Source organism: Gobio gobio, assembly GCF_949357685.1.
Source record: "Gobio gobio genome assembly, chromosome: 11".
NCBI classification, from domain to species: domain Eukaryota; kingdom Metazoa; phylum Chordata; class Actinopteri; order Cypriniformes; family Gobionidae; genus Gobio; species Gobio gobio.
The window spans coordinates 38,283,104-38,309,056 of NC_137104.1; the positions used below are offsets into that span (position 1 = coordinate 38,283,104).

Genomic DNA, 25,953 nt, shown 5'->3' on the forward strand with positions numbered 1-25,953 from the left:
GAGATTCTCAGGAACAGTTGATCTGATTGCGAATGTATTGATTCCTGATGATGAATCTTAAAAGAGAGGTTTCCTTTGATAAGTGTTAGTGCTTTCGATCTTTTGACCTTTTAAAGTTTCGTGAACTTTTGCAATGATTCTTGAGATTATTTCAATATGACACATTTGAGAACTTGAAGTGCTTTTCATTGGTTGATCTTGAATAGGTCAAAGTCTGCCGTAACAGGAAACCCCTTAACCTTGGCAAACAGAGATCTAGTCATTAGTAAGAGCTATTCAGAGTTCTGTATTACTCAGAACCCCCTAGGAGCCTACATGTGGCCTTCTTCGCAGCGAATAAGAAAAGGAAGAGGAGATAAATAGAGTGAGGTGTGACAAAGGCAAGGGGGTGTGGGGAATGTTTATAGTCACTTGGTGACTGACAGGACACAAGGTGGCGAGGGGGGTAGACATCTTCAGAGAGATGGAAGTAAAAAAGTCAAATGCCATTTAGAACAAAAACAGGCCAACATGAAGTTCATTTCGGGAGTTCTGAAGAAGTTCGCTTTTTTGCCTTCCAGCTAACATTAGTCTGTGGCGATTACGTAACAGGTGTGCTATGAATGAGGCTCCACCACGTGGAAATTTCTGGTTTGTTTCTTCTAGTGAGTAAAAAAAAATTAGTAACAGTACTCATGTACTGAGTAATTGTTGTTACTCAGTACATGAGTAACGACAATTCTAAATGAAAGTGGTGTTACCACTGTTTTTTCATGTTTAACACTGTAAAGGCCTGTACGCACCTGGACGGATATCACGCGCGCTTATCGCCAGCGTTTTTCGAGATGTTTTTCGGCGCGTCTTGAGTGTTCACACCCAATCGATTTCCACTGGCGATGCATGGTACTCGCGGTAAATCAAGAAACGAGATTTAAACAATAAGACTTACTGTGTTGAGCTATGATTAGTTTTATGTCTGAATGTATCCAAACAGTTGCTCACCTGTCTAGTAAAACACATACCGGGTGGTAATACATTAAAGCATCTTTGGTGTTAAAGTGTACAAAATACAAAAATCTTACATATTTGTGCCTTTTTAACTGTCTTTTTTGTTGTGTTTTCAATTTGTTATTGAGAGGAAAGTGAACAGCGCATATTTACATCTAAACGCCACTCTCAGCAGTATAGCTGGTGTCAGGATGTTCGCAAACAGTATACCGCTGCTCCGGTATCTAACTTCGTTTTACAGAGTTTAGCTCCATCCCTAATCAAGCACAGCTGAAAAATCTATGCTTTAATAATCTTGATTTCTCACTTGTGTGCTTTTTTTTTTTCCTCGGGGTGAACTGCGCCACTAATTGAGTTTCATGAACGTGCAGTCGTGCACAAAAGACCCAATGGCCAAGCTCAGGATTTTCGTTAAATAATGCATACAATTACGGTTTGTTTTCCCCCAGATCCTATCATATACCCCAGAACACATATGTCACATGGGACCATTCTGTGAAACTTTTGCGTCTTTTTAAAAAAAAAAGCTTGATGCAGGTCAATATTCACTGCCATGATGGATGAGCACGAGCGGACATTTAAAAAAAAAAAAGAACATTCTGTGTTCCGAAAAAAAAAACATAGGGCATACGGCATTAGACCAACACCATGGTGAGTAAATGATGACTTAGTTTTCATTTTTTGAGTGAACTAGCCCTTTAAGATGGCACAAGAACAATGAAAGAAACCAGGTGATACTGTGCGTACTTCTAAACCATTTCGCCATATATTTTCTATGTAAAAAATGAAGTGTGCACTTTAAAAAAAAGAGTAGCTTGAACATTTTTTAAAACATCTCCTTTTATGTTCCATGCACAGAAGAAAGTCATACGGTTTTGGAACAATATGAAAGTGAGTAAAACATTACAATTGTTATTTTAAGCCGCGTTTCCAACGAAATTACCCGGAACAATTTGTCCCAGGAACTTTTTCCCACCAGACCTGTTGCTGTCTGTGTTTCCATCGTAGTCTAAGGTACTGTGAAGCTTAGGCAAATAGTCCAGTGACTTAGGACTGCGCACGACTTTCCAGTTCCCGTCCTCCACATATAAGCTTAATTAAGCCTGAACCTCATTGTCGGTCCATCAGTGTAACGTACTGCTCCGAGATAGAAGGTTGAGAATTCAAATGCAGCTTTATTGGAGGGTAATCCACAATCGTAGTCAACAAACAGACAAGAGGTCATAACAGGTAATCAGTCCAATCAGGCAAACAAGACAGTAGAGACAGGCAAACGGGTAATCCACGGAACAGGTAAGAAATCCAAAACCAGCGACATGAAACCAGGGAAAACGCTCAGAAATGCAGTTTACAACAAACAAGACTTCGCCATTAATGATAGACATGACCAGGCTATAATAGTGTGAGCTAACAAGGTAATGGGGTGCAGGTGGATGTAATCAATGAGTGCTGATGAGTCCGGGCAAAGGATTATGGGAGATGTAGTCCTCAGGTGCTAATCAGGGGCACTCTCACTGGTGATCGTGACAATCAGTCATATTTTTTTGCAATCACATTGTTGATTCGAATAGCAAACAACTCTTACTGTGCGGTCACACCAGACGCGACTTGCGTGTATAAATCGTGCTATTTGCGCGTAGTTGGGCGCTTGAACATTTTGTGTTTACCCGCTTCATTCGCGCGTGACATTCACAACAGACGCAACAGACGTGACTTAACAACAGACGCAAATTCGTGTCATGGGAGGGGCTTCTGCCAGCCGGCTCGTCTCGTTTCGAAATGGCTGACATGGATTGTTTTAAAATACCGCGAATAAGCTCAATTTGCCGGCTTTAAAGTTTGTAGTCTCAGTAGGCCTATGTATAGCTCATATTGAGTAAAGAGCGTTTTTTACAACTTAACAGAGTGTCCGACCTCCTCACTCACTTTCTTCCAAACAAGATCCTTTTTATTCCTGTTTCTATAAAGTACGAAGATGTATCGTACAGCTCCGGTTATCCACATATGATTTTGTCCTCATTGTTGTCACTACAAGAGCAAGCTCCTGATTGGTTAACACGGCGCGAATATCCGCCAAAGTTCAAACGCCCGAAACGCTCAATTCGAGCCGTGTCATTCGCGCGAATGTATATTCGCGTCTTTACATTGACTTAACATGCAAATCACTCGCGCTTAACGCTTCATTCGCGTCTGGTGTGAACGCACCATTACTGCATGCACCGCAACAGACTTTTAAAAATGGTGGTTGAAATTAAATGCTGTGTGGAGTCAACCAATCAAAATGCTGCGTGAACTCAACCAATCAGCATGTTCAGCGGCAAATTCCCACACCTGAAAGTTCCTGAACTTTTAAAAAGTACTACCTCGCGAGCAGGGACTTTCTGAGGGGGAAATATTTACCTGGAACTTCATTTAGACCTTGGTCCGTGCAGTCGAAACACACCGAGTAACACCCCAAAGACCCTAGTTCCTGACCATGGCACCAGGCGACCACAGCCAGTTGCGTGATTTCCATCACAGAAGTCATTAGCTTGTATTTCTGCAGTACAATTCTAAGGCTCTGTTGAAATGTCAAAAGTGCAGTTTGCCTCAGTTTTGGATGCTAATTCAGATGAGTCATGACCTGAGCGCAGTGTGCCGGTGTTGCACCTTCAATCACTACTGATTCGACTCACACACATGCGTATGTACACACACTCGCACGCAGCTGGCGACCTGTAGTTCACCCTGACTCACTGTACACATCCTTTCTCCCTTTCTCCCATTGTCCTGCATGTTTGCTCTTTGGGTGAGGGACCCTGTGTGAACATGACATCAGTCGATTCTGAAAGAAGGGAGGGGAATATAAAAACATAGTCTGTAAGAAAATCGCAGGACATTTAAAAGAAAGCTTTGACTGAAAGTTGTTGCCTTTGAGCCATCACAACAAAATGTCGTGTGATTCATAGAAAGTAATGCACAATACAAGCTTTGTGAAGCAATTCTACTAGATTCAGGTTTTTACATTGCATGTAGTTGTTATATTTTGACCGTAGGGTCATTTGACAACAAAACTACAGTTGAAAATATATATATATTTTTTTTATCTGGCTCCTATGTTTAGGTTCAGTAATTTCACTTTAATGGCAATGAAAAGGTTATTAGTCAGTTATTGAAATGCCTTATTTTCAAAAATGCCACTTTAGTCAATTCATTGGCTTTCTTTTCCATGTGTGCTTCTTTTTTTTTTTTTACGTCTTTGGACAACAAGACATAGTCTAGAGTTGCAAAATCACTAAAGATGCAACAGGAAACATTGCAAATGATGAAAGGAGAATTCAAAATGTAACAATGAAGAAACTGATCCATACAGATAGGCAGAGCTGCAATTAAGTGACTGCCACTTCTGTTTCTAGCAAAGTTTTACAGCAGCACAAAGAACACTTGTTTACTTGCTACTCGCAATATCCTGTCATTGCTACTGTAATGGTGGAGAAAACATGATGATAACTTTCAGCTCGGCAATTGGAAGCCGGCATATACGCACACCATTATTCATCTTGAAATCATATGATTCGATTTGCGTCTTCTGATTGGTTTCTGTGGACTGATTGGAATTTTGCTGACAAAGGCAGGTGGCGTTTATCGGTTTAGGCCAACGAACTGGTGTTTCTGAATGGGATGAGGCTGGGATTTAGCGGATTTGAAGCGAAAGTATTTGATGAACATGCTATGACCAGAAAGCATTCGTTCAATATCATTATCTTATTTTTGATGGAGGTGACATTTAGCGGCTTTTGCATCTGAACTCTTCATACATATATATATATATATTAGGGCTGCAACGACGCGTCGACGTCGACTACGAAAATACGTCGACGTGCATGAAATGCGTCGACGCGTCGGCGGCACATTATTTACGTTCTAGAATGGAACAGAAGATCTAGAATAATGGCGGCTTCTGCTCCCGGGCATAGTGAAAATGATAATTTATCATATAAAGCCAGACCACGACATTCAAAAGTGTGGGAGTACTTTGAACAGAAGCCGAATAAAACTGTGCTTTGTTCAATCTGTAATGCTGGTTTTACACTGCGCGCGGTGGCAGAGCAGGAGCTGTGCGCGTGGAGAGCGGGAGCTTTCACACTGCCAATCAGTGTTGCCAAGTCCCGTTTTTTCAGCGGAATTGGGCTACTTCACACTAGTGATGGGCAATCCGGCTCTTTTTCGTGAGCTGGCTCGTTTGACTCAGCTCACTGAAAAGAGCCGGCTCTTTTGGCTCACAAAATTTTTTTTTAATGTTTTGTCTATGATAGGTGTGAAAACAATTCTAATTAAAAGATTAAATTAAATAATAATACTCACAATGTCTCACAATTTCTTTAAAAATGCATTGATTTATGAAAAAATAATACTATTAAACATTTGCATTTGCAACTGGTCCATTATGGAAGACTGCGTTGCTTTGGGTCGCGGATTAGGCCTACTTGACTGAGTGGATACATCTCCACGTGAGGTGCTGGCTCCCGTCGCTCCTCCACCACCATCACTAGCAGGACCGCTAGTTTCTCGAAGCTCCGCTAGCTTCACAGTTGGGTGCACAGTTCGCATATGCCGGTGTAGGTTGTGGGTAGAACCGGCTTTATGTGAGATTTTGTTTTGGCAAATTCTAAACTGTGCTTTAACATTGTCTACATCATTAAAATGATTCCAAATGCTGCTGTGCTTCCGACTCATTTTCCTGCTTTTGTTTGAACTTTTCACAGCTGTTTTTCCTCTCCTCTCCTCTCCTCCGAGTTTGACAGTTGACACTGTGTGTGCGACGCGTGTGTGTGATGGCTCGGCCCCTCCCTCATGCCGTATAATTGGTTGACACCTCGTGTATGATTGACAGGAACAGAATGTGAGGCTGACCGACAGTCGAAACGAATGTGTGCGCCTTTAGACCTATATCATATTTTTTTTTTGTTCTTTGAATTAGTCAATTTTTGTAAATAAAATAAAATTCATTATTTAATTATGACATAATGATTTAATTTCTATAGGCTATATATTTTTTTAAATAGAGTCGGCTCTTCAGAAATGCGAGCCAGCTCCCTTAGAGCCGACTCATTCGCGAACGACCCATCACTACTTCACACTGTTGCCGCGGGCTGTGTCTCATGTCCGCGGGTTGAAGCGATCCCAACTATGTGATATTTAGCCCCGGGAATGAGAATTTTAGCAGGCAGCCCTGCAAAAAAAGCACACATATTTAACCCCCCGAACGCGATGTTTACCAGAGAACCCCCCCGAAACACGATTGGGCTTGTTTTGGGCTAGTTTTGAGTAACGAATGGGTGGGTTTTGTTGTGAAAACCTGGCAACCCTGCTGCCAGTGTTCTCTCGCGCAGCTGAACCGTGGCGCGTGTATTGCAACAGACGGTCACATTTTCCGGGGTTCTTCTCCGACCCCAGTACGTCTCGTGCCTTTATTTATTATGGGCTGCATATATCTCCTGTTAATGCGACCTGGTTCCCCTCTGTCCCAAACACATATGCATAATAACATGCTGTATATGTAGTTTGCATGATTAAAGTAACATTAAAGTTAAGATATGCCTCATCATTTAAATGTGTCTTTGAAGTTTGGGCAAAAACTTCTGGCAGCTTTAGTCGTTGTTTATGCACATGTATCTTCAAAATAGACAACTAGTTATACTATATTAAAACTATGCTGAAAGCTCCTGTATGTGAACCTTTTGCAGATAAATACAAGGGCATTTTCGTTTACTATTGACACAAATCAATAAGTAAATCATACTCAACTACTATAGTAAACAACTTTTCCTAATTAGGCCTACTCTGTATACATTTTATGATGAATAGTATCATTATATATTATGTTTAAAAAGCTTCTTGTGTTCATATATTTCATTATAAATTGGCATACTATGTACACTACCCTTCCTGAAATACAATTAATATTGTCATCATTCATTTATTTCATGTTAAAATAATATACAAATTCACTACCCTCTTCGAAATACAAAAATCAGTAAAAAAGAATAATAAGATTAATCTGGAAAAATAATCGTTAGATTAGTCGACTAATCGAAAAAATAATCGTTAGATTAGTGGACAGAAAAAATAATCGTTAGTTGCAGCTCTAATATATATATATATATATATATATTATATACACTCACTGGCCACTTTATTAGGTACACATTGCTAGTACCAGGTTGGACCCCATTTTGCCTCCAGAACTGCCTTGATTCTTCATGGCATAGATTCAAAAAGATAATGGAACCATTCCTCAGATATTTTGGTCCATATTGGCATGATAGCATCACACAGTTGCTGTCTCCCTTTCTCCCTTTCCCCCCAAGGTGCTCTATTGGACTGAGATCTAGTGACTGTGGAGGTCATTTGAGTATAGTGAACTCATTGTCATGTTCAAGAAACCAGTTTGATACGGTTTAAGCTTTGTGACATGGCACGTTATTCTGCTGGAAGTAGCTATCAGAAGAAGGGTTTACTGTGGTAATGAAGGGATGGACATGGTCAGCAACAATACTCAGGTTGGCTGTGGCATTTAAACAATGCTCATTTGGTACTAAGGGGGGGCCAAAGTTTGCCAAGAAAATATCCCCCACACCATTAAACCATCACCGGCAGCCTAAACCATCGATACTAGGCAGGACAGATCCATGCTTTCATGTTGTTTATGCCAATTTCTGCCCCTACCATCTGAATGTCACAGCAGAAATCGAGACTCATCAGACCAGGCAACGTTCCAATCTTCTATTGTCCAATTTTGCTTAGCCTGTTTGATTTGTATCCTCAGTTTCCTGTTCTTATCTGACAGGAGTGGCACCCGGTGGGGTCTTCCGCTGCTGTAGCCCATCTGCTTCAAGGTTCGACGTGTTGTGCGTTCAGAGATGCACTTCTTCATTCTTCAGTTGTAAAGAGTGTCATCTGACCTCTGGCATCAACAAGGCATTTTCACCGACAGAAGTGCCGCTCACTGGATATAAATTTCGAACCATTCTCCTTGAAATGGTTATACTGGGTGAAAATCCCAGTAGATCAGCAGACCAGCTCGTCTGGCACCAACCACCACTTTCAAAATTCACTTAAATAACCTTTCTTCCCCATTCTGATGCTCGGTTTGATTTTCAGCAGAGTGTCTTGACCATTTTCAGGATGCTTAAATGGATTGATTCACTACCATGTGATTGGCTGATTAGATATTTGGCAAAGCAGAATTTTCAGCAGCCATTACTCCAGTCATTACTCCAGTCTTCCTTCATAAATCATTCTAATATGATGATTTGGTGCTCAAAAAAACATTTCTTCTATTTTGCTGCTTTATTTTTTAAACTAAAATTAGGACTGCAACAACGAATCGATAAAATTCCATAATTAAAAAAGTTGGCAACGAATTTCATTATCGATTCGTTGTGTCGCGTGACTATTATGCCCATCAATAAGACGCAGAGATGTTTGAGTATAAAAAAAGCACAGTTGAGCGCAAAGCAGAGTGGAAGCGGGCGAGCCGTGCTGTACCCGTCGTACCACGCAGCGGAAAAGCAAACCGAGCCGAGCCCTACCAGTCGAAAAGCGCCATTAATAAATCGAAAAAGTGTGTTCATTGGAGCAAAAGCGACGCGAAATGGCACGGGAGCACCACGGTGGTGATTCAGCACCTAAAACGAAAACATCTTGGAGTCCTTGATGAGGAGGAAGGGAGTTCAACAGCAGGGTAACGTTAAAGGGTTAGTTCACCCAAAAATGAGAATTCTGTCATTAATTACTCACCCTCATGTCGTTGGACACCTGTAAGACCTCCGTTCATATTCGGAACACAAATGAAGATATTTTAGTTGAAAGCTGATGGCTGAGAAAGGCTTCAGATAGGCCTCCATTGGCATTCAGTACATTCACACTTCCAAGATCCATGAAAGGCACTTAAAACGTTGTTACAAAGTCTATCTCACCACAGTGGCTCTACAATAATTTTACGATGCGACGACAATAGTTTTTGTGCGCAAAAAAAAATCAAAATAACACCTTTATCCAACTTGTTCTCGACTTCCGTGTGTGCCTCCACGACGCATGCGCGAGAAAATGACGTAGCGCCGGCGTTCGGGAATCCATGAAATACACACTTAAGCCCCACTTTGAGAACTACGCCGAGACCTAAAGCACGATCAATGTAGAATCCAACAGCTTAGACACGCGCGTCTTCCTCTGCTCGTAAACAAATCGCTTCTGGGTCATATGTCCGAACGCCGGATCTGCGTCATATTCTCGCGCATGCGTCGTGGAGGCATACACGGAAGTCGAGAACAAGTTGGATAAAGGTGTTGTTTTGATTTTTTTTTTTGCGCACAAAAACTATTGTCGTCGCATCGTAAAATTATTGTAGAGCCACTGTGGTGAGATAGACTTTGTAACGACGTTTTAAGTGCCTTTCATGGATATTGGAAGTGTGAATGTACTGAATGCCAATGGAGGCCTGTGTGAAGCCTTTCTCAGCCATCAGCTTTCAACTAAAATATCTTCATTTGTGTTCCGAATATGAACGGAGGTCTTACGGGTGTCCAACGACATGAGGGTGAGTAATTAATGACAGAATTTTCATTTTTGGGTGAACTAACCCTTTAAGTCACTACAAAATCCCATTTTTGTTCCGTTTCGAAGTGAGGAGCGTGACGTCCCTCCAGTAGCTCTTCTGGTGCTTGTTTACTCGTTATCCAGCTTGAAAAGCATGACAAGTTAGCGTTAGCTTGTTAATAACAGTAGTAAAGCAGTGGTGGTATAGTTTGTAAGACTACATCTGTTGCTATGTTAATTTCATTGACAAATAATTTGTCAATATTTTAATCAACAACATTTTTCACAGACAAAAACGAGACGAAAATCAAAACCAGCTTTAAATGACAAAAACTATGACTAATATCTATTGTCATTTTCGGTCAGCATTCGGTCTTAAAGTGACAGCAGTCCATTAACCTGCTTCCATTTGTGCTCTTAATATTAATCAAACAACAAAAGACAGAGAAAATCACCTCTTTAGTTTTAATAAGGATTCATTATATTTATTATACATGAATTATTTAATCCATATTTAATCTATAAGGAATGTTGTTATAAAGAATGCATATCATTCATTGAAAATAAGACATTGTGTTGTTCTTTAGGAGTAGTTTTATTTAATTGTTACATAATATTGTTTTATATGTCACAGCAGTTAAATCTGTGTCTGTATTGCATGTTTAAACCTTAATATCATTCATATTAATAGGTTAATACAGTAGATGTTTTCTCCAGGAGTATATAATGGGTTTGGACATTTTAGAGAAATTCTTAATGCATTACAATTTAAAGATATTTATAGATTTATTGTAGGAGCCTGTGCACTTTCTGAAGAAATTTTGCACTGTGAATTTGCACTGTCAATTTTGAATAAAGGATTGGAAATTAATGTTTTTTTTATATCCGATTAATCGAAAAAATAATCGACAGATTAATCGATCATTAAAATAATCGTTAGTTGAGGCCCTAACTAAAACATTTTGTAACATTGTTAGATCAACTGTTTAGATTAATTTTAATGCATAAAGCATTAGTGTCTTTTGAAAACTTTTGAATTGTATAATATAACTTTGTATGTATTGTTTTAGCATCCCAACTAGCACAGCAATGTTGTCTTAACCAGTGGCAGATTATTTATTTCTTTGTCCAATGGCAGATAGACAGTCTTTGGGGAAACCTGATTGAAAACAGTCATTATTCTTTTCCATTCCATTGCAGTGTTAGAGCTGCAGAAATCACACACCTCACCTTTAAAGACATCAGATATGTCCAATAAAAATCCATCGTCCACTCCCACGCCTCTGTTGAGCAATGAAACAGGCGGTAATTTGATCTATCCTTTGTTTGGTGCTAGACTCTAAAGTTAGGGTGGATATAGAGAGAGGAGAAAGAGGGGCAAAAGTACGCAAGAACGAGTAAATGTATGAGCGAGAGGAGTGGAAAAGTGCCCCAGGAGTGGTGGAGGAGTGAAAGACTGAGAAGGAAGGGTAAGAGGGTGTATAAAAGACAGTTGATGTTCCCGTGTGTGGAGGGAAAAAAAGGGCTGGCTGCCTTCATGCTGACATAATGTGATTATGGTATTATCAGTAATCTTGTGACGATCTTGTGGAATTTTAAATGTTATGACATCTGAGTCAAGTCCAAAATGAACTTTTTGCCACACCTGCCAAAGGTGAAAATTTAGCAGCCAAAATATCAGCCATAAAAATGAATTATTTTTTAAATTAAATTGATTTGGTTCTTGGGTTGAGCTCATTGACTAAATGTTCCAGATGCAGTGGTTAAGTGCAAAAATGGAGGAGAAGATTGGGTAAAGGCCTCACATCAAAGTTTTGTTTTCGTTCTTTGCTTAGGGGTATAAAGACCATCATCCATGCTGAGAGCGACTGTTAGATGAATATGTAAATGAAGGCAGTAAAATGCTTTTTTTGTAAAACACAATAATTTTTTAAGAAAAAATACATAATATTTATGTAGTGTGAAGTCTGATGTTTGAGCAAATATAAGGGGTACCTAACTTTATCAGATCTTTCCTTTGTGTGTGTGTGTGTGTGTGTGTTTTTTTAAACATTTTTACTGAACTGTACCGTAAATGTGTCCTATGATGTGTGACAGCAAAAATTTTGGAAAAAAAAACCCTTTTAATAATATACAAATAGCATGAGAGAGATTGATCTTAATTGTTAGACACATATTTTCATATAGTGCTATTCATTTAATATGAAATTATGAATAACATTTTTCCCCACTTGTTGGACTTTTTAAATAAATATGAGACAAACTTCGCTGTCATCCTTTCAAAACTGCTGAAAATCATACCATTTTAAGATGATGCTTATATCTCCCCTACTGTAATACTCAACTATTCTTTTAAGGTATTTTGAGATAAAGACATATCTGTGGTTATTTTATTTATGTGTGTCATACCGTAGGACATTATGTCACACTAACGGACTGAAATGGTAGTTATTGCATTAAAGAAAGTGAGGTGTATTACATTAAAGTATTTTTATTTAACTTTGAATGTGTCAAAGAAGAAAGTATTTAATTTTGATAGAAACAATATCAGCCGTTTTTTTTTACATCAACAAAATGAACGGTGAACGGTTCAAATATCTTTGAAATGTTAACACCCACAAAATCTTTTTTTAATGTAATTCATTTGTTTGTTAAAGAAGAAATAACATTCCATTTTGTTAAATCATCAACTATGTTTTTAAGAATATATATATTTTAAAGTATATGGCTGCTCTTTTTATCATTTCGATTCTATTTACTTTGGGATCTCCTCCCTTCTGTGTGGACCCCTGTTCATTTTCTCTCTATCTCTCTATACTTTCAGGTCCTCTCCCTCCCACTCATTTCTCTCCCTCAATATCACATTTTATACTTATTTTCATGACTTTATTTCAGTAAAAATCATCTGCCAAACATCAGGAAAATTTTGTAATTATTAATGTAATTATTGCATTTAAGAACACTGAAAATGTTCAGAAAAAGATTAAAAAGGAGTTAAAAAAATCTTATTTAATTATTTAAAATGCTTTTTAAAGAGACTTTGTCCTCTTGTGTGACATCTTTGTCCTCCGGTGTGACAGTACATGTGTCACACCGGTGGACATTATCTGTCTTTTGAGTCAGTTAATGACCTTGCTATTCGTAGCTAACCTGTCATTAACAGTTTCATAATTTTCCATGATTATGTCGTTTAACATACATTCTTAGTTAAAAAAAATATATAATTTAGGAGTGTCAGACTAAATGACAACAAAACCTAACACTTTTATAGTGTTAAAAGCGTTAAATATTTGAACAATTCTAAGACAAAAACTAACCATGTGCACATGTCATGGGCTTCACAGGGGGGCTTCAGTAACATGACCTTAAATGGGGTCCTTTAACTAATCAAAGTTGTCCGTGGAATTGGCTGATTTAAAATCAGGATATGTTGTCACACCGGGGGACATGATTTTCAGTGACAAAATGTATCAAGATCCTATGGTTTTAGAAATATATGGATGAAAAAAATGATTGCCATTTACTAAAATAGACACATGTAAAATTATGCCAGAGGTATTAATTAACATTAATTTATATGCTTTTCTTTTTAATTTATAAAAGTTGTAATTTATTGAACCATGCTTGAGACAGTCATACCATAGGAAGATTTGCCTCAAAAAAAAAAATTTTAAATCTAAAGACAAAGAAGTTTTTATATCAACAGGTCCATGTAAGAGAAATTTAACCATTTACATGTTAAATGATAACAATACTAATTATATTTATTTTTATCTTGTGTGACAGTAAAAAGGCTGTGTCATGTCAACAACCCAAATACACTATATTGCCAAACGTTTTTGGGACGCCTGCCTTTACATGCACATGAACTTTAATGACATCCCATTCTTAATCCATAGGGTTTAATATGGAAATGGCCGACCCTTTGCAGCTACAGTATAACAGCTTCAACTCTTCTGGGAAGGCTTTCCACAAGGTTTAGGAGTGTGTTTATGGGAATTTGAGACCATTCTTCTAGAAGCACATTTGTGAGGTCAGGCACTGATGTTGGACGAGAAGGCCAGGCTCGCAGTCTCTGCTCTAATTCATCCCAAAGGTGTTCTATTGGGTTGAGGTCAGGACTCTGTGCAGGCCAGTCCAGTTCCTCCACACTAAACTCATCCATGTCTTTATGTACCTTGCATTTGTCACTGGTGCGCAGTCATGTTGGAACAGGAAGGGGCCATCTTCGAGTTGGGAGCATGAAATTGTCCAAAATGTCTCGGTATGCTGAAGCATCAAGAGTTCCTTTCACGATCACAGGAAGCAATATCTGCCGATATGATCACCGATACCGATCTATTTGAAGCATTCTTTTTATCGTGTAGAATTATTTATAGGGAATTTTACAGACATTCAGGGCCTGAATTTTATTTCTGACAATGGGGGAATCCCCCCCTTAGGTGACTCTTGTCATATAAATGTATATAATTATCTCACCTATTTGATCATGCAGTGCATTTTTGTTTTTAAAGACAAATTTTCAGGTAGGTCTAACATTAGTATTGAGGGAAGGACATTTAATAAGAAATCAAATGTAAATTAATATTGGTCTTCCCTGAACAAATTTAATTAGATTAATCCTTACACTTCAGGTTGCAAAAGTTAGTCATTCAAGAGCAGTGAGTGTCATAAAGGTGAATCAAAGAATACAAGATAGAGAGAAACTCAGAGACAGCAGCAGTTTATTTGACTGCTGTCACTTTAAGAGCGAACACGGATACGGTTACATGCAGTTGCACAAAATGTTCACTCGCGAGTCAAGGTTTTTTTACGGTCTATGGTCACAACGGGGTTTACGTGCATACTCGTCAAGACGGTAATTTAGTACATACATTTGTGTTTATTTGACCATTTCAGCGCAATTTGTACTCGCAAGCTTTTTGTGAGATGGCCTGTGTGTGCGTGTGTGTGCTGAGCGGTTTGAACACTGGCAAGACTTAAAAATAAATGCAAATTATAAACTTTAGTGACGATGCGACACTGCCTCGATTGTGCAAGTGGCAAATCCTGTGTCAACTGTGCAGCTCGATTTTAGTGCAGATGCGATGCGCTGATGTGAAGCCATTTGAGCCAGTTGGCAAAACAACTGAACACGCGTGAGAGTGGAATTTGTAGCTGTAGAGCATATCCACACATGTGTATCAATAAATTTGAAGCCACAGAGAAAAAGAGTTGTAAACTTGTAGATTTTTTTTCTCACCTACAAACACAACACAACAGTTACACCTTCACACATTCTTCACTGCAGATGCACACATCCTATTCTACGAATTACACATGAAGAAACTCATACTCTCACATTTTTTCTACACTTTCTGCAGTAAATATGGTGCAAAACGCATTCACACACCCGTATCAAAAATGTGAAGTCCCAGACAAATGTTGCACATCCGCGAATTAATATGTGAATCCATGCAATGAGAGTTGCACACTTGTAGAATATTTGGTCACAAATGCATTTCTTTTCTTGAGCATGAGCAATCTCTCCCTAGCAGGCGAAGTCAACTTGTTCCTCTATATAGTAAAACATAGTAGGCTATAATTAATGGATATACATAGGATAATTAATGCACAATTGTACAATTAATATACAATTCAAGCAAGTAGCCTACAAACACCTACATTAACATGGTTAATGGAAACATGAATCAGGATATGAATGATATACATCGCGTGTTGTGAGCTTTTATAAGCACCAAGTTCCCGTACGAACGGACGTCTCACAGAAAGTATTCCTTTTGCGCCTTTGGTTGCAATACTTATCGCATATGTTGCACTTTGCTGACTCGGCATCCACTTTTATAAGTGTATAAAAGCCGCTTGGCTTTTGGAACTGAAATTTGGCACCGAAAGATAAATAATTTTTCGATACTCATAGTATTGGAGTTTTTAGTTCGATACCATAAAAGTATCGCCGTTCGGTGCCCAGCCACATGCTTTAATGTTCAAAAATATATTATTTTTCACATACTGTACATTATTGTAGCTCCTCTTGTATGCCCAGTCTTCCTAAAACCTGATACTCGTATGTATTCACAGTACACAAGCCGTGGTTCAGCTGCATGTGACAAACGTGGCCAGTTTGAAAGCACAATGGACCCTTTTCACAGACTGTGATGCCGCGTTTTAATGGTCATCAATAGCAAAAGTTTTTTGTATTTTCATTTTTAAAAAAAATTTATGTACATTTATAACACTAATACTTTGTATTATATTACTTTTGAATCAAATTACAAAAAAACAAGTTACCGCTGCAGTGAGGGTGTTTCTAATACAGCGTCTTTGTCACGGTAAAATTAACAGCTTTCTCTCTTTTCACTGCCGTTATCAATCACACTCTGTTTTTCCCCTCTTTTTGAAAGTTGTGAAAATACTATTGTGGAGCTTTTCTTTTGCTATTTGAGCAAATGGGGACACAAAAAATATAATTATTGTATTCTCTCATGCGCCACTATAAAAGTGGTATTCAGTAGATGGCGCTCCCGGTACACAAGCTGGTGCTGCGGCACTTTACGCTTCTGACACTCACTTGTCACTCAGAAGAAAAAGAGACAGTATTTACGTGCTTGCAAAAACCATTCACCAAGGGGGTAATCTAGCACCCGGAAAGCATGCCTTCCATAGGGGAAGCCATTGCTAACCAAGCCATCACCTGCTGTTAGCATCCCATTGACTCCCATTCATTTTGGCATCACTTTGACAGCGAATAACTTTACATCTGAGGCGTTTAAAGACTCCATTTGACTATTGTTTATTTCTAAAGAAACACGACAATGTATAAAAGGCTCCATTAGTATCTTACATTATCGCCCCGTAGAAGCCGTTTTTGTAAAAAATAGGCTAACGATTGCGTCATAACCACGCGACTCTCGTCGCACAGTAGATAAATTACCGTATAGACAGGAGGAGAAGCTCGCAGGCAATCTTTTAAAGTCTATGAGGCAATCGGGGGGACGTGGAGGCATAAAGTCCGATAAAGTCAAGGGAGAAGCATGGGGAGAAGCCCATAGAGAGCCAAAAGCAACGGTACAAAATATTTCACTTTGCACAACTACTAGAAGACGTACAACGGTCAGACAGGCCCTATGGGAACCCTATGGGGTCGCTGTGTCAATTTCTTTTACTGTCTATGCCATTCACACACTTTTTACTAACTGGCAAGCAGCATTAGCAGCTCATCTTCTTCTTTGTCTACCTACTTTTTCTTCGTCGTATGAATGTGTGCTCGGCAAGACCGTTTTGTGTCGTGTTTTACTGTCACTTCAGCAGCTCCAGGCACGTGAACAAAAGCGCCGATCTCATTGGTCGACCAGCTTTTAACGTGCCGCATCAAAACAAAAAAAACAAACCCAAGGCGGGTTTTTTTAATGCCGCTTTTTTTACGCCTGCCATTTTTACGCGTTGGTGTGCACTCACATTAGGGTGACCACCCGTCCCGCTTTGCGTTGTACCGCACAGCATTTTCACCCCTTGTCCCGCACGCCGCATATTGAGAAAATGTCCCGCATTTTCATCAGTCTGTTGGTTTTTAATTTATTATCATATAACGCATGCGTTCTTTTGCCTTTTTAAGAAAGCATTTCATTTATTCTTTTTGCGGCATCGTTTTTCACCTAGACATATTTAACAGCGCTTCGTCAGACGTAACATCCCTCCTTTCACAAATACAACAACAGCCGTTTTTAAAATCCTATCCAATGGTTGAAAAGAAAGGAGTAAACACGGTCGCTATAGGTTGTGACGGCGGTCAATCAAAATGTGGAGCGGATTCGTTCCATGTACAAATGGATAATTCGGTAAATTGGTTATATTCTTAATATATAATATAATATATAAGACTGTCAATGAACTAATTTCATGTTGCTTTATTATTTATTTGTTCATTATTGGACTTGGTCAGATCTGCTGCCTTTGGGCTCAGTGATGTTGAATTTAAATGACATGTACAATGTTACATTGTGATGTAATGGTGTTTTCTGGAAGGGACTAAAGAACAAAGTATTTTTATCATCTGAAAGGCAGAATACATATGTTTTTATTAAGTTAGATAGATATTGTGTAACAGTTTCAGGTTATGTTTTAGTGTCGGTAACATGTCCCACATTGTCCCACACAAACTTAGTAATTGTCCCACATTTGGTTTGTTTGATGGTGGTCACCCTAACTCACATTGGCGCCCTTTGTTTAGTCACGAGGCGTTAAACGTCGGCGATAAACGCGCACAAAAATCATCCCGGTGTGAACAGGCCTTAAGAACGACAAACAATATGCGGTACTCCTTACTGCTCAAAACCCTGTCAAAACTCAATAGCAAATACTTCAACAAATAATGAAACATACTTGCAGGCTCTGATTCAAAGCGCCAGATAGCCCTAGCAAAGTTGGAATTGCCTCATTTTTTTTTTAGAAATAGTCTTTGTGCGCAGCAGGTCTCACAGGCTCAGGAAACTGTCCACGGTAAAATGCGCTTCACACACACACACAAACATTTGGGTTGTACTGTTCTGGAACAGTCTTGTAAATAAATCTTAACCACTGATTTCTAATTCCAGATGGCCAAATAAAGTGCTTTTGCTTTCACATAGAAACACACAGCATCTCCACAACATGGTGGCGACAACTACGATAGCTGAAGCCACTCCTTTTTTTCTTTGCGTATGCAGTTGGGTGCCATTATGCAATTTTTTCACCTAGTGACGTAGGTCAGTGAGGGAGAATTCTATTGAGGCATTTTAGCTAGGTCTGGACCTGCCTTCTCTTTTAGATAGAATTGATCTTTTTGCGGGAGACTTTGAGCTTTGTAGCTTTGCAGATCTTATACATGCACAAAAACACACTTAACACATTATTTTACAGTGTCCTTGTAACATGTTACATTACTGTAGTATTAACAGTACATGATGCATAATTACAGTACATTATGCATAATTACATGCAACTAACCCTAAACAAATCCCTATACCTAACCCTAACACTATATTTAGTTAATTCATAATACTCAGTACTTAAATGCATAATTACACTCCACACACAAATTACATCATTTTGTTTTCCATGTTTTTTTTTGTAAATAACATGATTTTAATATTTGGATGAACTATGCATTTAAAAAAAAAAGGCAAAATGATTTGATTTTGAACGCCTGTACGCGCTCGCGCTGTGCATGAGAGTGGTATGATCAGCGCGCACACGAGCTTGATTGACACTGCTAAGACATTCCTCCTGGCTCCGATTGGTTGTTTCTTACCGGGAGCGGTGTATTTCTGCAAATGGCAAAAGGACCACTGGGAGGAGCCAGAGGAGCTTGATTTATTTTCACAGATTATCTGTCTCATATTCTACTGTCAGGACATAATGACAGGTTTAACAAATATGTAAAAAATAATTTTTTACAAAAGTTACCAACTGCAGCTTTAAGAACAAAAATGTATGTTTGATAAGCATTACACACAGTGCCTTATCAACAGATTTGTTGCTAGGAAACAAAATCATGAACTTCGATTACAACAAACCTCTCGACCTCTACATTCTCTTTCTACAGTCAGTTTACTTTCAATGTACGAGCTTGCATACACAAAGGTGTGGAAATTACAACCTTATCTCGGCCAGTTGGCAGACCGTGTCTTTGTGTCGTGTACATTCATAGACAAATGATTTGCAGGACATTGCTCACTTTTAATGTGTTGCAAACTGGAATAGGCTACTAGAGAGACAGAAGCCATTATACTTGAGAGGAAATGGTTTTATATAGGCCTATGTGTGCTTCACAATGCACTCCTATTAGAATGGGGATAAAGAAAAGGATGGAAGAACCACTCCAGACGATTTCAAAACAGTGTTATGTAATATGCGATAACCATAGAGACCGAGGGGAAGAAAGGAAGAGGGAGGTAAAATGAGAGATAAACAGACTCTTGGAGTTAAAACATGAACCAAAGCTGTCCCCACCCCATCACTCACTTTCCTGGATTGGAATTAAAACACTGTGAGGTTACGACACATTTTTACTAAATGTGCAATGACCTGGAAAACTTTTATGACTGCATGAATTCTCTCATATGCTGGACTTTTATTGCAGTTGTAAACTGAACTGTGATATGATATCAGATACGCTTAAGTTTATTTACACTGCAAAGAAAGTTGTTCTACATTCTAGAAATACTGGTAACATCTAATTAACTGGATGTATAGAAGTCAAAAAAATTTTGTATGACTGAAAAAACCTGACCAGGGCCATCATTAATGCGGTGCAACTGGAGTGACCGCAGAAGTCTGCGCTTTATTGGGCCCCCGTATCGAACGTGAACGGACTGAGGGGGACCGAGGCCCTGTTTCCTCTAACTCGCACTGGGCCCAGCTCCATGCTTTGGGACGGCCCTGAACCTGAATACATTAGATTAAATCAATAATAATAATTTTAAAGCACCTTAACCCTCTGGTGCTCTTTGGTCATTTCTGACCGGAAAATGTTCTGTTTTGAAATGTTAAAAATCACTGCTTCATCGGAATAATATGAAACTTGGTGACTTTTCTAGCATTAGGTATGTAAACACACAAAAAAATTGAGGTCATGATTCGAGCATGCTAATTGGTCGTAAAAAAAAAGTAGCGTTCATTGTCTTCGGTCATAAATGACCGACCATAGGAAATGAATGGGAAATCGGCAAAAACACAAAAATTCTCCGAATATTTGTGTGTACAATCTACAAATCGGCCACGATGCTGAAAAAAAGTACACAGCAGTAAAGGGGTGACACTCTAAAACATCAAGAGTGTGATATTGACACATCCACTCACACACACACACGCACAGTTATACACACACACACACACACACACACACACCTATGAAAAACTGAACCTATGAACCACAATTTGATTTTTTTTAAATCACAGCTTAATCAGAATGATATGAAACTTGGTGACTTTTCTAGCATTAGGTATGTAAACACACAAACAAACTGAGGGCATGATTAAAGCATGCTAAGTGGTCAAAAAAAAAATACTCCCACTTGTGCTCTTCGGTCCAAAATGACCACCATAGGAAATTAATGGGAAATCTGCAAAAAGTCTAAAACTTTATGATAAATAGTCTTTGAGATTTTTAAATATATATACACATCCATCAACAAAAAAATAAATAATTAAATGTGTTCAAAAGAGACCTAGGGAATTCTCAAGCCTCTCCATAGAGACCTCGCTCTAGTGATTGCACCCATGGTTGCATGATTTCTTAAATAATTCCTAGAGAGGGCACTAATCTGCCTTCAAAAAAAATTATTTTGAGGGCCTAGTCTCTATTTTAACCTGAAATACTGCAATAATAAAGAAAAAAAAAACAAAATGGCAAAAATAGACCATAATTATTGCATAAATAAATAAAAATACCATCAAATCATCTCAAAATACAAAATTAAAAAGAAAACATTATTGAAGAAAAATAAATTGCCACTAAACGAAGAGCACCTGAGGGTTAAAGGAACACTCCAATATTTTTGAAAATAGGCTCATTATCCAACTCCCCTAGAGTTAAACAGTTGAGTTTTACCGTTTTCGAATCCATTCAGCTGATCTCCGGGTCTGGCCATAGCCCTTTTAGCATAGCTTAGCATAGATCATTGACTCTGATTAGACAGTTAGCATCTCTAGTACCAAAGAGTTTCAATATTTGTCCTATTTAAATCAAGAAACTTTGGTGCCGTACCATGGGTGCAGCAGGCGCAATGATATTATGAAGTGCCTGAAAATAGTCCTCAGCTAGGTAACTTCCAACATGACTGGCACTAAGTTTGTATAGTTGCAGAGTCGCAGGTATTCCGGTTCAAATATATACGGTTCAGGATCTGAACCAAAGTAAATATCTTCTGAATCGTCTCTCACAAATGTCTCCATGATTACAAGCCGGGCATGCTTCTTGTGCAAGCAGGTTGTCACGTTTGTTATGTTGATGGAAGTTAGCCTATTTTCAGCCGCTGCGTAATATCATTGCGCCTGCTGCACCCATGGTACGGAACAAAGTTCCTTGATTATTACGCAGGAATGAGAGAATATTTCCTAGCCATATCGGCCTAGAAAATCACAACTTTACATTTTCTGTCGGTCTTAGTACACAATGTATCTACAGCAGTGGCGGCTGGTGATAATAATTTTTTTTTGGGGGGGGGGCGTTTTTTTCGGCGGGGGGGGGAGACAGTATCTTCACTTTTATATTTTTACACATTCATTTCCCACATATAATTTGAATGAGGGGAAAAAAAAAAAACAGCAACAACAGACTAGCATGTTGACTATTTGAACATAAATGTTGCTCTCCTTTCTTTCTGGCCAGCAAATTTCTTAATGACTCTCTGATTAAAGTCAGTCATCTCAGTAGTGTCATGACGTTTGCATTGTTCAGTCAGATATTTGAGGTCTCTTACCCCGTTGTTGTCCACAAAACTTCAGTACCGACACTTTGAAATAAAAGACAGGGAAAGCAATAAAGGGCATTGCTAACAACACATCCAGCTAGCCACCTACGTTTCTCATAACAAGCGCGTGAAGCTCCGAGTGCAGCTGCGTCCTGTCACTGGCCTGCTGGATTTGTAAATCGTGTTGGTCCGGTTTCGGAATCTTCCAACGAACGCCTTGTGAAAGAATTTGGTTTAACTGCTGCCATCTCCAAGAAACTGATCATCATAACAAGGTTTTGGCGGAGTCGGAGTGACTGTGTCGCCCGCACACTTTCGCTTTAGTGGCCAAGAGCGGAAATTTGAATGACAGGTGACAAGAACCAATCAGATTGGATAAAATAACACACATCCAATTCTGATTCGACAGGGATGCAGCGACCTGCGTCCGGAGGAGGATCTTTAAAAAACAATTAGAGACCAGCTTCAGGTCACATGCTGCCCGTATATTTTTGGACTCAGATAGACATCCATTTGTCCGGCGTCCCTCACGCATGAAACCGCATGAAACATATTGAAGAACATATTAGTTAACTGATCTAAGCCAGTTTTTATTAAATGCTGAGGCTCTTACTAACAGCCGGCACGTCGTATGAGTAAACTATTTCATTTTTATTTCATTTTTATATCATTTTTGTATACATGTATATTTCTGGAATTTTGATAGGGGCGGCGCCCCAGCGCCCTCTATTGACCAGCCGCCACTGATCTACAAAAGAGTCAAAAAAAATATTGAAACTCTTCAATATATGCTAACGGTCTAATCAGATTCAATTAGCTATGCTAAGAAGATATGCTAAAAGTGCTACCGCCAGACCTGGAGATCGGCTGAATGGATTTCGAAAACGGTAAAACTCAACTGTGTGTTCTTTTAGGGAAAGAATGGACCTAAGATTTTCATCTGACAAATCATAAAACTAGCACATCAGATCAAATCCTACCTAGCTACCTAGCAACCTTCCAGCACACCTTAGCAACTGGATAACAATGTGGTAAAAACCAATCAGCATACCTTAGCAACCATATAATTACCTTTCAACCATTCATAGCATATTTTATTCATAAAACTGTATCGTGCCATTCCTTGTCGAACTCCAATGACTGTTAAACATATCTAGACTGCACTATTTTTCATGTAAATAGTTTTTATTCAGGGTAATGGGAAATGCCTAATAGTTTCGTTAATTCTATGACTTTTGTTATTGACTTTATTCTCACCATGAAGATAGCCTTTGCTGGTGATGTGGCATTAAAAAAGATCATAGTTTGACTTGACTTGATGGATTAATGGTGGTTTGGATCTGTAGTGTATTGGATATGACTTTTTTTGTTATGTTATCTTTGTGTCGATTTTGCCCAAGCACATCCTTAAGGAATAGTAATGTCCTATTTTGATCTGTAGGGGGAGCAGTGAATCTGTAATCTGAGTATGGGCCCTGAGGAGCTGCCTGACCTTATGGACACGGTATGAAATTGTGCAAACGTGTTTCGGTGTGAGGAAAGAGCTGTGCATGCCAGTAATTTTGCATTCATTTGTTTCTTATGCGCACTTAAACACAATCTCATTTGTTCCTTCTCTTTTTCATTACACCTAGATGTCGAGCACTCCTCCTCCCTCTCCTCTTCCTTCATGTTCCTCATTCTCACCTCCTCACTGCTCTCCACCGATCTCCCCCGGCCCTCTGGCCGTGACCTTACGCTCCCCTGCCACTTGTCACTTGACTGAAATCGACCCCTGGAGGAGACACAGCTGGGAACCAGGAGCCGTCGCACAGGGATATCCACCCAATGACACACGCAGGTGAGAACACATTTACATCTGTGGCACTTCAGTACTTTAAAATGGACCAAGTGTGCTCTGCCTGAATTAATAAAAAAAATTGGAAAGTGTGAGTAATTTGGCTTTATCTGTACTGACATACCGGTATAATAAAATGCTGTTATCATGATGAAACATCATATCATATAAATCATATAGAATTTATTGTTTTTGATAGGAGACACTTGCATTCACCAAGGTTGCATTTATTTGATCAAGAACACAGTAAAAGAGATTTTAAAATGCAGTTTATTCCTGTGAGGGCAAAGCTGAATTTTCAGCATTATTACTACAGTCTTTAGTGTCACATGATCCTCCGGAATTCATTCTAATATGCTGATTTGGTGCTCAAGGATTTTTTTAATTTTGATAAAAAGAAAGTTCAAAAGAAATGCATTTATTGGAAATGTAAACTTTGTGTTACATTATAAGTGTCTTTACTGTTATTTTTATCAGTTTTAATAAAATATATTATAAACATATATATTTTATCAGTTTAATGCACACCTGCTGTGTCAAAATATTACAATAAAGTAAACAAAAAGACTCCAAACTGTAGAATTTTATACCATAAAAATGTTTTTGTTTGTCAGCAAAACCCCACAATCTAAATGATTTACTTCAAACAAGTGTTTACTGAAATTAATGGTTAATCCTGCAAATTAGAATATTTATTTGTTTATTTATTGCAATATAAATTGAACATGATTGCTATGGATTACAATAAATTCTATTTTAAGCAGAGGACTTTTTTTGAAAATGAACTTTTATTTAGCAAGATGCATTCAATTGTGAGAAAATTACAGTAAACATTTTTACTGTAAAATTGTCAAATAAATTCTGTTCTTTTGACATTTCTGTTCAAAGAATCCTGAAAAAATGTTTCCACTAAAAAAATCTACTAAAATATTAAGCAGCACAACTGTTTTTAACAAAAAAACACTTTTTTTTCTGTGCCATTTATTACTGTTATGGCAAAGCTGGTATTTTCAGTAGCCATTACTCTTTTTCTTACCCTTAATATATTTAAAAGAACATTTTTACTTTTTTTATTGTAATAATCGTTTTTTAATATATAAAATATAAATATTCATTCAACATTGGCATTTGGTATGATATATGGTATTTACACTAAGTGCAAATAGCGATAGCTGCTATTTACACTGTTTAAATAGCAATAGATTCTATTTACACTATTTACAAGTGCAAGTAGCAGCATTTCTAAGCGATCTGCTGTTTACACTAAGTGAAAATAGTGATATATTCTATTTACACAATGTAAAAATAGCAGTATTTTCTTTGCAATAGATAATATTTATACTTATAAATAGTGGCAGATACTTTTTGCACCTCAGTGTTGTTATGCTCTGGTGCTCTGGTGCAATTACTATTATTGTGCATTGCCCCTGTAAAAATAAACAATAAAGTAAAGTAAAGTTATGCAAATCAACGGAATGCAAATCATTATATTTATTAAAATGATTAAATGGATGCCGCCTTATTGGGACAATAAAGCCCTCCCTAAACATACCCCTAACTCTAACCAATAAACATTTTATTATTAAACACACGTTAGACACTTTATATATCTCCTTTTTGAATATTTTCTTCATTTTATTGAAAATAAATGCCTTTCCGATCTGATATGTGATGGGAAAAGGGAGTAGAGTTCGGCAAAAGGCGGATTCGAGCCTCGGTCGATTTGTGTCAACTCTCTCTCCACACGCCTTACCCCTAACCACTGCTGCTGTAAACAATTCAATGTCTTCCGTAATTTTGTCTGGCCCAACCAGATGTTAATGGGCGGAGTTAAGGCAGGCTATTTGCACTTAGTGTAAGTAGACACTCCGTTGCAAACCCCTTTTAAGGAAACACTATTCTTTAAACCAGTGGTCCTCAAACCTGTCCTAGGTGAGGGAGACATACAAAATGTACAGTGGTGAGGGGTCCCTTGGATGGGTTTGAGAACCTCTGCTTTAAATCAACATATTTATGAGAGTTAGGCCATGCCCGTACCAAATACCATGCCCAAAATGTTAGGTTTCCATGTTTTATGGGGACTTTCCATAGACATAA

At 38.4% G+C, this 25,953-nt stretch overlaps 1 protein-coding gene across 3 annotated transcripts in view; it reads left to right on the plus strand.

The window, feature by feature from the left end:
* Window positions 1-25,953, plus strand: part of arhgef2a (Rho guanine nucleotide exchange factor (GEF) 2a) — an 86,940-nt gene that overhangs the window by 1,925 nt on the left and 59,062 nt on the right. For 2 of the 3 annotated variants that reach the window (XM_079830214.1, XM_079830215.1), the window contains exons 2-3: window positions 23,461-23,523; window positions 23,654-23,859. In XM_079830214.1, coding sequence (XP_079686340.1) covers window positions 23,488-23,523; window positions 23,654-23,859 — 242 coding nt within the window. In that variant the 5' untranslated portion in view covers window positions 23,461-23,487. The remainder of the gene's footprint in view (window positions 1-23,460; window positions 23,524-23,653; window positions 23,860-25,953) is intronic. The other variant, XM_079830216.1, reaches the window with a different exon arrangement.